At 40.9% G+C, this 15592-nt stretch overlaps 1 protein-coding gene across 1 annotated transcript in view; it reads left to right on the top strand.

Moving 5' to 3' along the window:
• sh3pxd2aa (SH3 and PX domains 2Aa) overlaps positions 1-14955 on the top strand; it is a 101392-nt gene extending 86437 nt beyond the window's left edge. The window contains exons 9-14 of the mRNA XM_053325468.1: positions 1112-1195; positions 7723-7840; positions 9945-10363; positions 10740-10789; positions 10945-11064; positions 11490-14955. Coding sequence (XP_053181443.1) covers positions 1112-1195; positions 7723-7840; positions 9945-10363; positions 10740-10789; positions 10945-11064; positions 11490-13505 — 2807 coding nt within the window. The 3' untranslated portion in view covers positions 13506-14955. The remainder of the gene's footprint in view (positions 1-1111; positions 1196-7722; positions 7841-9944; positions 10364-10739; positions 10790-10944; positions 11065-11489) is intronic.
• Positions 14956-15592: the final 637 nt, after the last annotated feature.

A 15592-nucleotide genomic window follows, 5' to 3' on the forward strand; every position in this document is an offset into this window, starting at 1 on the left:
TTTTGGCTTCACTTTTGCATAGCGATAGAAAGTGGAGCAACGTCATCCATATTTATACACAGTCAATGCACTGGACCAAGATGCTTTATGACTATCTGGCTCATGATACAGTATCTGTGCAGATAGAAAGATTTGGTGATAACCAGTGTCAGAATGTTTCACAGTCGTGAAGAGGTGGAAAATGGAGTTTAAATATGTAAATCTGGGTGACCATGGCTTAAATTAACACTTCTCTGTCAACAAATGAATGAATATATTATTATGTAAGATTATATTATTATATAATGTTACATAATATTACAAGTTAAATGTAAGTCTTATTGAAACAATACTCTGGTGAAAGCGCTCGTGACCCCAACACAACTCCAACACAAGATATAATGGACAGAATCCACATTCCTCTTTCAGTGCAAAAATGCATCCTTCAGTTCAACATGAGGCTTCAGCTGTCTGAGTTACTCAAGTCAAGTGGATGTCTTCCAAAGTTACAGTCTTTTTTTAGTACAGAATTCCCATTATGTCTCTTTCTCACCAATGCAACTCAGTGAGGCAACACTGTCCACAGAAACACAGAGGCGTGGTGTTATTTCTGAATGATAAATGAAATGGGTCAAAACGTATAATTGGGCAGCCGTTCTGCCTGTTCTGTGTGAGGAAGCAAGATAGTGCTCCCTCTAACCCTCTCCTCAAGTTAATCCCACATATGTCATTTTGTTTTTTGCTTCTGTATGCATTTACACAGTGGCTTTGCACACTTCAGTAATTAAAAGTCCTGACTTTGCTGACATACTGTATATGTAATGAAATTGCAGAATATGTCTTGTACCATGTAGAGAGTGAAGAAATGGTTATAAAAGTTTGGAAGTTTTTATAGGACAGCAGCTAACTAATTAACTTTCACTGTACATGGCTAAAATTCCTGTCATTGTAAGATATAGTATATTAGCTTCGTACTTCACTCATAGAAGTTGTTTATTTTATTCTTTAGAAAACTTTTCTGTTATAACAATAACCGATTTTTTTCACTTTGCTAATTCATGCTTCTTATACTAACTCCATGGTTGTTTCTTTTTATTTTTTTCCCCTTTCGGTTGCTCCTCATCTTCATCAGTTACTAAGAGGCGCAAGGCCCATCTGAAGAGGCTGGACCGCCGCTGGACTCTTGGGGGTATAGTCAACCGCCAGCAGAGCAGAGGTGAACATGGACACAGTTGATATACAAACACTCACACACAAGAATACACAGTGAAAGTAAATGTATACATACAGACGTGGACGTGGACACATAATACACGATTGTCAGTATAACACTTTGAATTGCACAAACACACACTGTGTCTTATTCCATCTTTCTTTATCTTCCTCTTTTAAATTCTTCATTTACATATTTAAAAGGAGCATGTGAATTCATTCTTAATTTAAGTAGATCACCACTATGTGTGACAGAAGTATGTCAACTGTAATTACGTGACTGAACCGTAGCTACCTTAGAAATCCCCAGATTTTGGTAGGCAGAGATCTCCAGTTGTCTGGTATTGTAAGATTTTAGCTACCTCAGCTTGTGTCAGCAATATTTCTGTTATATGTGTGAAGGTTGTTCACAAATGATAATGTTTTAGAGAAAAGCTGTTTGGAATGTTCTCTTACAGATTTAGCGCTAACCTGTAGTACCAACATAACAGTTTACCAGGATAAAATGTTTGCTAACAGTTATATGTTGCTAGCCTAAAATACACTGTTCATTTAAGGAAATCAGGAAGATTCATAACAGTTATTCTCTTATACATATTAATCTTCGTCAGAGCCCTTTATATACCTTTTCAGAAATGTTCCACTTTTTAAAACTGTGGCAAGCTAACAGTTTACCAAGATAAAATGTTTGCTAACAGTAATATGTTGCTAGCTTAAAATACACAGTTAATTTGAGAACATCTTGACAGATGATTCATAACCATTATTCTCTGATACATATTAATCTTTTGTCAGGGCCTTTTGTATACTTTGCAGAAATCTTGCACTTTATAAAACTGAATTAGCTGTGGCAAACTAACAGTTTGCCAGGATAAAATGGTTTGACTTAAGCTTGCAGTGAGATTTGGACTTATTTTTGCTCATAATAAAATGAACATTATTTGTGGTTAATTGACCCACTCAATCTCTCTCTGCCCTTATGAACTAACATTTTTTATAAGACATTTTCTCTTTGCTAATATGTGTTTATTGGGTAGCATTTTTGATATATACTCAAGATATTACACACATTTTTCTTCAAAACACAGGATAAGATCTTTGCACTAGACTAGATTAGAAAACCAGTGTATCATCAGGACAGGAAATGATTATCAGAGGCTATTTCATCTTTGAAATTATATAAATATAAACATTATCTAGCCACAGCATTATAAGTTATTAATTCACTGCTTGAGAAAATTGATGTGTAGGGCATGAATATGTGAAAAGTGTCAATTGCATGAGTCTCACAATCAGTGCCCAAGAGTTGGCAGCGCTGGCTGTTTCTAACTTAAAATAGACAGTTAATTTGAAGACCATTTTGTTACTATAACAACATAATAGTCTTTTACATACTTGAAGTTGCCAACAAAGCTTGTAAAGGGAGAGTTCAGTTGTGATTGTTTCATCACACATACATGTATAATGTTATAAGTGATATTTTATAAGTGATAATAATGTGGATTATTATTATAGTAGCACAAATGGTAGAGTCAAAACAAGACACAATGGTCACAAGCTGTGCATAAATTAGTCACCCACCTATACAGTACACACCTTCCCCCTCACACCATAACACAACAAATATACAACACAACCGCTGAGCCCTGTCAGGGGCCTCTTCTTCATGTAGTTCCATGTATTTTGTGTCCACATGGTAAACAACCTCATTTACATCCTCATTAGTCTACCAATAACAACTGGCTTTGAGTATGAAGCAGGAGCAGCATATTGGGTGGCCGTGAGTAAGCTCTGACTGTAAAATCTCACTCCATCAAACTTGGAACGCTCTTCATCTCACACTGAACAACAAAATAATTGGACTGCATTAAACACATTTGGATAATTAAAGCTTCCACAGTACAAATGCAGCAACCTTGACAGCCACTGAGCCCTGTGAAATGATTGTATAGCAGTGCTGCTGCTTTCGTCAAAGCAAACTCCCTTGGGTATAAAATGCTGTTTATTTCATTCTAAATTAAAAAAACAAAACAAAAAACAGATGAAAACATTCTCACATTCTTTTAATTTTTGTATTCAGCTGGTTCATGGTTTTATTGAATCATTATTTTCTGAATGCTGAGAGAATGAGTCTATGTCTGAAAAAACACAGCCACCTCTCTTTGGTGTGAGTCGACGCTTTCTAATCCAAATTTTTCTCAGACTGTCAGTTAGACGCTCGTCTCGTTCCAGGATTAGTCAGGGCTTCTAACAGACGTCTTGTAGTTGTACTTTGTTTATGGAAGCTGTTTCTGGACCTGCGCAGCCTCCGTAAAACCTTTAAAAACACTCATTGTTTCCCATTATCATAATATGGCCTGGCTGGAATGGCTTGTGTTACCACCTTCCCCCCAGTCCAGCAGGCAACAAGGAATAGATTAGTGATTCTCAGAGGAGATTGAATGCAGGGCAAACTCAGGTCGAATGGTGTGTGCTTCTTCTCCAGAGAGTGCTCAGTGACATATACTGTACAGGACAGAAATACATTGGTATAAAAACAGCTCGGGCCCCTGCTCCTCCTAAAACACACACACTCACATACCGGGAATAAGCTTATATAGTAAACAGCCCGAGGAAGTTGATACAGGGTAAGTTACACACATGCTCGCATACTGCACCTATGCTGTTAATCCTCTGGTTCTGTGAGGCAGAATATAGTAGTAGCAGTTGAGAGACAGGGAAACATTTCACATTTCTCATTTACTTTTCCCTCCCAGCTGATTTAGGGATTGAAACCGACCATAAGCATATAGCTGGTCAGGAGTGTTACCTGATCGGATAGGTCTCCTAGAACAGTGAAGCCTGGCCTGAATGAGCTGGTAGAAAGTGTGAAAGTGGGACACCGGCCCGATCTGCAGACTGGTTTTAATCACACAGACCTCTATAGTGCATGGATGAGTCACCCGGCTAGCTGTCGCCAGCAGAGAATGAGGGCATGAAACACTTTTGGAGGCCATGTTCTTAAATTCCATCACAGAGCACTTTTACTTCTTTAGACACCTAGCTTTTTACTGTCTTGGTACTATTTCAGCCAACAATTTTGCTTTGCTTTGTTTAAACTTGCCTCTCTTTTTGTTTGGTATGGTATCTTATGTGATGGCTCCTTGTTCTTTTTAAGCCACATTGCTGTACACTTGAACATATCACTTTCTTCAAAAGAAACCCACAGAGTTTTAGGCGCCCCTGAAAGCTCCAGGTTTACTGTGTATGAGCTGGTTCATGCTAATTTCACTTGAAATTGCACAGCTAAAGCCCAGAATACACTTACATGATAAGGAATGTCTGCTGTGTCCTTCTTTATCACATGATGTTGAGACCCTTCGTCATGTCAAAATCTGAAGCCAGTTTTGTGTATATATTTTGGGTATTACAACACAGCAGATCTTGGACAAGGTAGTAACCTACCATTCGAGACAATTACACTGAGAGTGGGAGGTACAGGGGGGTTATGGGGTCCCAGCAGCTCATTTTCCCACCAGTGTCCTCTGACTGACAGTTACTCTGGCCATGCTGCAATGTCAAAATGTCTCTGTCATCATCTCTTGCATATTAAAGTTAGATGCATCTATTGACCATTGAGGCAACTTGCTTTCAGTCGCCCTGTTTTCCTGTTAGTGAGACGTTATCTGCTACTGGTTTCATTACAGGCAACTAAACATGTGAAATATTGGCATGGGAACCAAATCCAGAAACCTTTCACCAAATCTGCACCTACACAGTTTGATGCAGTTAACACCTTCAGCATATGCTGTCATGCTTTCAGTTGAAAGGCGTGTGATCTAAAATCAGAGACAGCTGTACTGTATATGAAATACATCACTGGTTATCCAGATTTGTTCACATATTGGCTCCAAAAAGATGAAGATTGGCTGGAAAATTTTGCACACTGCAGGCGTGGAGTTCTTAGTTTTGTCAGACCTCTTCTTATAGTGTATTACTACATGTTCAGTAACCTTGGGTTAACTTAAAGGATTTGAAACACTTGCTGTGTGACTGTTATGATTAATTAGTCGTAAGAGTTGCATCATATTGATAAAGCTACATGTAAGTTAACAGAGGACTTGAGAAAAACTGAGGACAGTTGAGTTTCACATGGCAGCGAGTGTTATTGGCTTCGTTGCAAACAAGCTAATGGCTCCTGGACCAGTAGCTCTTTTTCCACCATAGAAAACAGGCTTGCAATGAAAGGTGCAGCTGCTGCTGACTGGAGTCATGTCAGACTCACTTTTTGTAGATTTTAACTTATTCATTCACCACCTCTTCACTTTATAACGACATCACTGTCTCTCAACACATCGCCCAATTACTGTCCACTTTCTGTTTCTTTCTCAACTCAGTTCAACTATGTTGCATTCAGACCATGATCAAATACCACTGCTTTATATGTAGGTAGTGTAGGTAGCAGTTTAGCTGGCTTGGGTTTAAGACAACCACAAGAAAGTGTAGAAAACATATTAATAAATAAATATGCTTTTGAAGATCAATGCATTCAGGTCCACCTTTCTAACATCCTCCCAACTCTATCACCATCCCTGTTCCCCATCTCTTCTTTGTGAGTGGAGGCACCACTGTCCCTGCCTGATAATGCATAGCTGAGTTAGCGATAACAAACGGTTGAGTGAGGTTTTACAGCTCTGCACAGACACTTGATATACAGTTTGATTTAGTAGAACTGGCAAAGGACAAAAACAAAGACCGATCACGCAGGATTTATGCGCTTGGAGGGTGTAATTTGCTAATGGAGGAAAGCAGTCGTATACTCTGTCTTGGCCGTCTGCTGACGCAGATTTCTTTGCTTTTTTATGTGACGCATCATAAAGAAGATGAGGACACGATCCAGAGATCTCGACAGTAAAACTAAGGCGTGCTCAAGTCCCAAATTAAATTACCGAGCATCTCTTGTTTATTCTCCTGCGCTCTGACATTAAGCCAGGTCAGAGTGTCTTGACCTCTCTTGGGGTGTTGATTGGCTGCTGAAGGCAAAGTGACCTCGTCAGGTGATTGGCAGGAGAGGCGAGTCGCCCTTCGAGGTTCAATATGAGCTGTCCTCCCTCCACCCTGCTGGCAGTGGTCTGTGCTTTCAGAGAGCGCTATCACTTACACCAGGTCCCTAATCTGATTTATAGAGTCCTGCTGACCGCCCATTCAACTCACTGTTCTGTTCCTGCGGTGTGACGCCGGCGCCAACATACACACAGAGATGGACACTGAGGCACATACACGAGTCATGAAAGAAACACACAGATGTGATTAATAAACTTGATTAATTTAATCTTTCATCTTTCATTCCAGCCTTTGGGGGAATTGAAAGTTACAGCTGTGACGACATAATAATCCACAACACACACACGCACACACACACAACACAACACAACACAAATTTACAAGCAGTGTGAAAGATTTTGTTAGGAATACATCAACACACACATATCAAGCATGCACGTTTAGATAGATGTTCCAAATCGCTCTGTAAGCCACCCCATTTGTTATTCCCTGTCCATCTGCAATTACTCACCCCATCCTCTACACGTTCACACACACACACACACACACACACACACACACACACACACACACATGCTTTGAAAGCCTGAGTTTAGGGCCAAACATTCCACTCTACTCCACATTATTGACCTCAGCTGCTCTGAAATGACAGGCCGGAGAGGAATATGAATCCCTACTGTCTGGACATACCCCACCTATTGAAAGCATGCATTCAGATGAGCAGGCGCAGACACGCATACCTCTTAAATTTCCCCTCAGCCATCTAAGGTCACATTCTCTCCTGTCTAACTCAGATCTCAATAATTGAATACATATTTAGTTTCTTTCACCCTTTTTGGTCACTTAATCCTCATATTAGATATTTAGGTGATATTTCTTCCTCTGCATATCATAATAACTCTTTAGCCACTGTGCTGTTGAGCAGACTGCCAGTCTTTTTCCCTTCTCCTCTGTTCTCTTCTTTTGCCTTGATGTCTATAAATCCCCTAACCTTATACTGCTTCCCACTAAGCCCATTGTAGGATTTCCTTCCCCTACAGGGTCTTGGAAGCCTAGAAGAGCGTGAGAGAGGAGTGACGGTCAAATAGGGATCTGAGTAGAGAGATCTTGGTCCAAATATCTTATCTCCTCGAGGGAGGCCATGATGTAGGCCTACTGCTAGACCAGGAATCTCCCTGCAGAGAGAGAGAACAAACGCTGTAACAGAATCCAGATAGCATGGATAAGAAACAACAGGTTCAGCCAGTAGAGGGAGCTTTTTGTTATTACTGTGTAGGATGGGGGGGGGGGGTTGTGTTTGTGTTGGTATGGAAATAGTCAGAGCATTTTAAGTAGGTCACCCTCCCCATTTTTTCCTCCTCATAAGGCCCTTTGAGAAGACTTTAACTACACAGTGATTTAACCCCTTCATGTAAGACTGTTTAATGATAACATTTCACTCACTTTTGTCCCTCCTTCCTTCTTTCCTCTATCCCTCTTCAACTCCAGAGGAGAAATATATGACAGTGCAGCCGTACACCAGTCAAGGAAAGGATGAGGTCAGCTTTGAGAAAGGGGTCACCGTGGAGGTCATCCAAAAAAACCTGGAGGGCTGGTGGTACATCAGGTGAGAACCCCCTCCTATTATGAGAACTTATTCTGCAAACATAAATCCAAATTTTGCTTTTGTCATCCAATTTTAAAAGGAAGGAGTCTTCAGAGAGCAGTGAGATTTCTGGTAGTCACCGCTGCTCAGTGCTGTGATCAAGGCAGGCGGTTTCCTGCAACATTCATTTGCGTAATGGCATTGAGGAGAAACTATTAACATATGGCCCTTTGCACTGATCAACTGGGTGTCCTGTGCAGGATACCTAATCTATATGTGTGTGTCTATCCGCGTGTTTGCACATGTGTGTTGTTTACTCAGCCAGTGTGTATTTCCTGCCAGTTGTTTGTTTCCTTGTATCCCCGGGAGCATTGGAAGTGGAGCTCCACTGCACAGCTGATTACTATCACATGCTGCCTTGTGGCATCTCATATACACATGCAAATATATGTTAAGTGTTCAAGCTTATATACAACACAAGCACATGCAGAGTCCCTGTAACAAACAGTGCTTATGTGCTAGTGTGATATTTGGGGTATATGGCTTCTATGTATATATATATACACACAAACTGCTCCTTCAAACAGCTTGTTCACTCCTCAGCTCATTGCAATGCACAGCGAGTCATTTTAGAGCACATTGTCCAATGAGAAATAATCCTCCAGATGTACATCTTAGTCATGCTGCTCACAGTAGGCCTTTTTTTCCAGTGAAGTCCAAGCATGCTCCTTTTTTAGTTATGGGGACTCCTTGTGGTTGCAGTTGGAGTAAGGCAACAGGGAAGCAGTTATTCATAAGTAAAACATCACTTATTATTTCACAAAGCAATCTAAAATTACTCATTTCACAAATAATGAATGTTGAAAGGTGGGGAAGCAGTCCTTTTGCATATATTTTGCAGACTGTTTATGAGTCACACCCACATAACTACAGGAGATAGCAGGTCAATAGTATATGCTATGTAGAAGTGGTACACATCAGAAAGCTGGAAACCTGAAGATTAATTTGCGATGCAACTCCTTTGTAATAAACATTGTGTTTTGGTTAGGCACCTATTCAAATGTTGAAAGTTTACAGTGTATAAGGGATTAGAACATTATGATGGAAGTATATGGTGACTATTCTCATGCTTAATGTCTCATAAGTTGTTGCAGCAATTTTGTTGGACAAATTTGGTGCAAACTATTTTTGACCACTTGAGAATTAATAGAAAATGGTCAAAAATCCCTCCAAAATACCATATTAAGACACCAAGACCCTGAGGAACACCATAGAAAAAATCATGTTGTAATTTTGGTAAACTTCTGTTCTGAAAATTGCTTAGAAACTCCCTTGTCTGTATTTCTTGGAAAGCCACACATCCCCGGGATGCACAAGGTCTGTAGTTAGTGGTTGTAAAGTTTCATGAGGCTGTGATTATCCTAGAAGTCACAGTAGGTCACTTTATACAGTGAGGTCAAGTTTAAAAACATGGTCTCACAACAACGAAATGGCTACAATGGGGACTAACATGATAATGACTGTTTACGGGCCACAGTATGCACAAATATTGTGAAAATAACTTATTTAAACTGGATGCAAAAAATGTAATATTATTTGCCCAAAACTGCATGTGATTAGCATGAACTGGGCATGTCTGTAAATGGAAACTGGCGGGAACCCATACAACTCATTTTTATTCAGGGACTCCTTTGAAAGTGGCCATACCAGTCTTTGGAACCCTATTTAACCCCCTTCCCGACAAGCTATCATGACATGAGTTCAAGAGATTAAATACACAGGATTTTACTTGGTATTGGTGTTATTACATATTTTAATGCCAGAGACTGTGCAAATTTTCAGTTGTTTATTCATTTAAGGTATCGTTTATGTCCCTCCAATAACATGTACATGTCCCATAATGCAGTCAATAGCCTCTTTTTGTTTGACTCTACTTGTCTAGAAAATGCCCTCCACGCCTTTCAAATTTCATGGTGCCCACTTTGTAACACAGAGTTTCTAAATTTTAAATCTTCAAGCCGAAGCTTAGACAATCCAGATGTTTAAAATGGAATGCCCCTGTAAATGCAGGAAAATTCAGATAGGTACAATACTAAACATTCTGTATTTATGCATTCTTCCCCAGACATTTAGGGAAAGAGGGCTGGGCCCCTGCCTCTTACTTGAAAAAGGTGAAAGAAGACTTTTCCCCTCGCAAGAAGACCCTGACAGGTCCTGTGGAAATCATTGGCAACATCATGGAGATCAGCAACCTGTTGCAAAAGAAGTCAGTCAGTGAGAAGGACATCCAGACAGACGGAGAGGGTAGCTCCACACCAGAGCGCCACATCTCCAAGAGTGAGATCAGCCTGCCAATGCCCTATAACTCTGAAATCAATGCTGAAACAGGCAGGAGGCTGAGCGCAGGCCGTGACACCAACAGTCCATGTCTGGGAATAGCAGCGAGTGCTGCCCTAAATGAAAATAAAGGAAGAGGTGAGCCAGGGTCCCCAGCTGTTGCAAGAGTGGCACCGCACAGAGTGGAAATTGGTGAGTATTTGTTGTGTGTTAGGAGATAATGAAGTGTTCTGAATCTGTGAATAAATTAGTAAATGCTTTGCAGCTGAGGGGAGGAGAGGATTTGTAATGTGTGTATGAGAAATTAAAATTAAATTGTCATTTTCCTTTTGTATAGGCTTCGATGCTATAGGTAAGCCACATGGGTGCTATATCTAATGGTGTTAGTGGTGGTGGTGTAATCTAAAACATGTCTGTCACTAACCTATGGGGATTTAACATGGGATTTTAAAAGGTTTGGTGTGTGGATTTCCATTTTACTCACATACTAAGAAGAGTTTAAGCTTACTAGCTTGTGGTGCTGTTGGATGTAGGTTGACTACTTCGTAAATACATTTTAATGAGATCTTTCTTTGTTTATCAGGGTCTCCAAACCTGAGACAAAAACCTCCTCCAAGAAGAGATACCAACTTGGTAAGACATTTTCACAAACTACTGCCTCCTGACAATAGAACGGAAAGAGAAAATAAATTATTCTCTTCCCTATTAATTCTAAAGTCATTGTCAGATACAATATAATGATGGCTAGATGTATCAGCTGCTCACATCTCTCCCCCTTTTCTGTACAGGGATTCCAGTTACCCAAGCCACCAGAGCCCCCTGCTGTGGAAGCAGAGTATTACACTATAGCAGATTTCCAGTCTTCGATCTCTGATGGCATCAGTTTCCGTGGAGGACAAAAGGCTGATGTAAGAGGCCAGAGCCACATTGTTGTCACTGAGATGAAGACAGTCAGGGCTCATTGAATATGTATGTCAATTGAGTGCTCCTCAGATAAACAGGAAGGCTGAGGCAATAGAGATACGACCTTGAGATTTGTATTGGAACATGATGATGTAGACAGAATTTGTTCTGCAGAGACTCATGTAGAAAGATGAAGACAACATTTTATCCTTCAGGGTATTTTTTCCAAGTTGTCTTGAGCTGACAGTTCTGTAAAGTGTGTTTACTTTTGTCATTAATATCTGTGCAAGTAGATGTATAGCACATGTAAGAACAACATGTCTTTGACTGTCTGATCATCTAAACTCTAACCATATTCCAGTTCACTGTTTAACACATATAAAAGAAAAATATTCCCTCAAATAGTTTTTATCTTCCTTGTATTGTGTAGGTGATAGAAAAGAACCCCGGAGGTTGGTGGTACGTGCAGATTGGAGAGATGGAGGGCTGGGCCCCCTGTTCTTACATCGACAAACGTAAGAAGCCCAACCTCAGCCGTCGAACCAGCACCCTGACCCGGCCCAAAGTCCCACCTCCAGCTCCACCTGTCAAAAAACAAGACTCTGAGGAGGCCCCCCCTTCTTCTAACTCTGCCTCCAAAATCTCAGAGACACCCAGCAGACCTGTGTATGAGGAACCTGAATATGATGTTCCTGCAATTGGATGTGAAGGTGAATCAGATACAGATTCTCTGAAGGATGAGCGCCCCCTGGATGTGAAGATCAGCAGTGTGGTCAGCAACAAATACCGCAGTTCCCCTCCTTCTAGTAAAGCCTCTCCTCCTGTCTGCAAGGCATCTCCCGTTTTTAGTCATCGGAGGACCTCCTTCAGATCTGTAGAAGAGGTTGCTAAAGAGGAGTGTATCTATGAGAATGATGGCTTCAGGCCAAGCAGTGGCATTGAAGGAACCAAAGCCAAAGGTTCCAGTGAGCCCAACTCTCCAAGAAGCTACCATTCCTCTACCGTCCCACGCAAACCCTCTGGATCTTCACCTTTAGCCGGAAGACCCATGAAAACCATGACACCAGAGATGAATCGGCGAAGCCAGACTTTGGGCAGACACATAGATATCAGCCTCAGGTCCCAGGACAACAGTCCCCACTCTTCATCAGATGAATTGAACAGAGGTCCCAAGAAAGGCTCAGGCTTCAGCCGTGATGTGGAGCAGAGAATAGGTCAGAGCCCTTCTACTAGGCCCAAGCCCTCTGTCAGACCTAAACCACTCCTGACCAAATCAGAGCCCCAGAGTCCTGAGAGGATGGATATCAGCTCTCTGAGACGCCAGCTGAGGCCCACAAGTCAGTTTCGACATAGCCTCAAACCTTCACGTGGGGATGAATCTGAAACAGCCTCTGTTATTTCGTCAGAGGACTCAATGTGTTCACGCAGTACCTCCGACCTCTCCTCTGTTTACTCAAAAGGGAGCCGCGGTGACTCCGACTTGGAAGGTCCTTGTCTCTACCGATCCCTTGATGCCTATAAGAAGGCCCAGGACTCTGAGGTCAGCTTTCCAGCTGGGATTGAGGTTGAGGTTCTGGAGAAGCAGGAGAGTGGTTGGTGGTACATACGTTGGGGCTCTGAGGAGGGCTGGGCTCCCTCGTACTACCTGGAACCTGTCAGACAAGTGGGTGATGGTGGTGGTTTAGAATCAGATGGACATGGGAGTGGTGGAAGTAAGTCCAATAGCCTGGAGAAAAACGAGCAGCATGTTTTGGCCCTCAATAACATCAATATTCAGGGTCTTACCCAACAGCATCAAGGCTTGAGGAGGAACACTCCACCGATTCCTTCAAAGCCTCCTGGTGGCTTCTCAAAACCATCTGGGATGGTTAATGGAGGTGTACGGATGAGGAACGGGGTACGCCAAGTGGCAGTGAGACCTCAGTCTGTATTTGTGACCACCTCACAGCCAGCTAAGGACACACATTACATGACAGGGTCTCTAAGGCGAAATGACTCACTTGGCAGGAGCGATCACTATGGCTCTGGTTCTGCCACTCTTGGTGTTCGTCGAAATGCCTCCTTCAGCACCGTGCGGCCACATGTGGTTGTTGAAAGTCAGACGAGGCCTGCCGAGCACACCAGCCTGGGGTCCTCAGGAAGCGGATTCAGCACAAGCAATGTCCAGGATGCCCTTAGAGTTAGCCAGCGCAACGGTATTCCTGTGTCCACAGTCCGGCCCAAGCCTATAGAGAAGAATCAACTGATCCACAACAACCTTGGCAGGGATGTGTATGTGTCCATCGCTGACTATCGTGGAGATGAGGAGACTATGGGTTTCACTGAGGGCACCTGTCTGGAGGTCTTGGAGAGAAACCCCAATGGATGGTGGTACTGCCAGGTGCAGGACAGCCTGCTTCCCCGCAAGGGCTGGGTCCCATCCAACTACCTAGAGCGGAAAAAATAAAATCAACCCACATCCTTCCCCTACCCTTCACCACAGCTCCCCTTTTTGATGTCTCCAAGGACATGGGTGGCATCACTCCTTAAGAATGTTACCCGCAATCTCCCACAAGCAATATGTCCTTGAAAATGTACATTTATGAAAAGACTGTGTGAAAAGAAAGCTGTTTTAATCTGATAAGGAAGGACACTTTTAGTGCTGGTTTACTAAAATGTATACAAAGAGGATTGTAAAGATTTTAAGTATTTTGCCTGATAATGACAGACAAACGTGCGATTGACCACATTTGAGAAGGACAATGTCTTTGAGATATGAAATGGTATGAATGGGAGTGACAACCTCTAAAAGAGGTTTTGCATCATGTAAACAGAAGTTGAGCAGGGTAATGGCTATGCTTATTCCTGCCCATCGCTGACTATGATGGCCGAAAAGTGCCTTTTGTATTTGATCACCTAAATGGAAGTCCTAAATGGTGGATGGCAAAACACTAAATCAACCAAATCTTTTAAATGTGCCATAGGCCTATGAACACCACCAAGAGTATTTCCATAACCAATTAAGTGCTCTACTATAGAGTGCAAACAAAGTGAAAAGTTTCAATTTGGAGTGCTTTGATTGGTCCAATACACAGATAAAGAAGATAGAAAAATGGAGATTTAAGGGACTCAAGTCACCAGAGAATTTACTCATCTTAAGCCACAGTCATCAAGAAAACAAACCAACATTAAATCTCTTTATTAGTGGTTTTTATTTAGTTTCATTGTTCATGTTATAATGTCTTGTGTTGATGCAAGTCTTCCTTAGAGAATTATTTCTGCTTTCTTGTGACATCTATTTTCTACCAACAGCCGAGAATTGGAAAAGTGAAAGCTCCTGGCTCATGTGTTGTACCATCTGAAGTGACATTGGCAAAATGTACTGTAGGTGCTCTGTTTGATAAATTGGCATAGTGTTGTCGTAAATCGTCCTCTCAGGGCACCACAAAAAATCATTAATATTCATGTTTTTAATCTCAGATCTTCTTATCTGGGATAGCAAATACATGAAATAACCTGTAATGCTTGAAAATGCCAGTCAGGTATTTTATTTTTCTGGAAAATCAAAGGAACAATTTGTAACTTGCTCTCCAGAACAACACCACCTTATTTGGGTAGCTAATAACCTCAAAATATGGAATCAATTAGTTTACAAATGTTTAGGTATACTGTAGTATTTTTAGTTCCAGGAACAATTGATTTTGTATATATTTTGTTTTGTATTCACATAATAATACCGCTGTTGCGGTGATATTTTAAATACGTACTGGAAATAAGGTGAAATAATAGAATCCCAGGGACATACTTGCCTAGCATTTAGCCCAAAATGTGATCAAACCAAAGAGGAATATCATTCATTGGCTATTTTTTTGATATATTACTATTTATTTATGGTACAAGTAATGCAGTGTATTCAACAAAATACCTAAAACGAGGTTTCTGAACTGAAAAAAAAAACCTTTTCCTATCAATACCTGGAATCACTTGAGACATTTTATGAAAAAAAGACCCATTACAACAAGAAGCAAATTTTCGCATTAGTTATTGCTGTGCAGTATATGATAACAGAGTTGTCATCTTATTTTAAAGGTGTTTGGGTATTCCTTTACATCTTTTTATTGTTACATAGGGTTTAATGTCAAACAAAGATTATACAAATAAAACGTAGAATCATTAAAAATCGAGTTAGAAAACTAGAAGTGAAATATTCAGAGCTGAATTTCAATTTTCAAGATTCAAATGGCTGATGTTCAAGACTGCTGAAATACATTTTCTAACGAACAGTGTGAGCTCTCTGTAGGAGGCTTTACACTTAACTTTTCATTATGTTTCTGCTGGACAGTATTATATTATTAAACAAAGTACAGTACCTGCTAGATCGCAGTTATCTATTTTAGCAAAACCATATTTGATTTTTGATGTTAACATGTATGTGATCGCACAGTGACAATAATGAGGAACGAAGTGGTTCTGTTTTGTGAATTAGTGCACTTTAAAACGGTTTTTATAGTGCATTAATGTAAAGATGCAGTAAATACCCAGCATATTATTTAT

The sequence above is a fragment of the Scomber japonicus genome, chromosome 2 (assembly GCF_027409825.1).
Source record: "Scomber japonicus isolate fScoJap1 chromosome 2, fScoJap1.pri, whole genome shotgun sequence".
Lineage (NCBI taxonomy): Eukaryota > Metazoa > Chordata > Actinopteri > Scombriformes > Scombridae > Scomber > Scomber japonicus.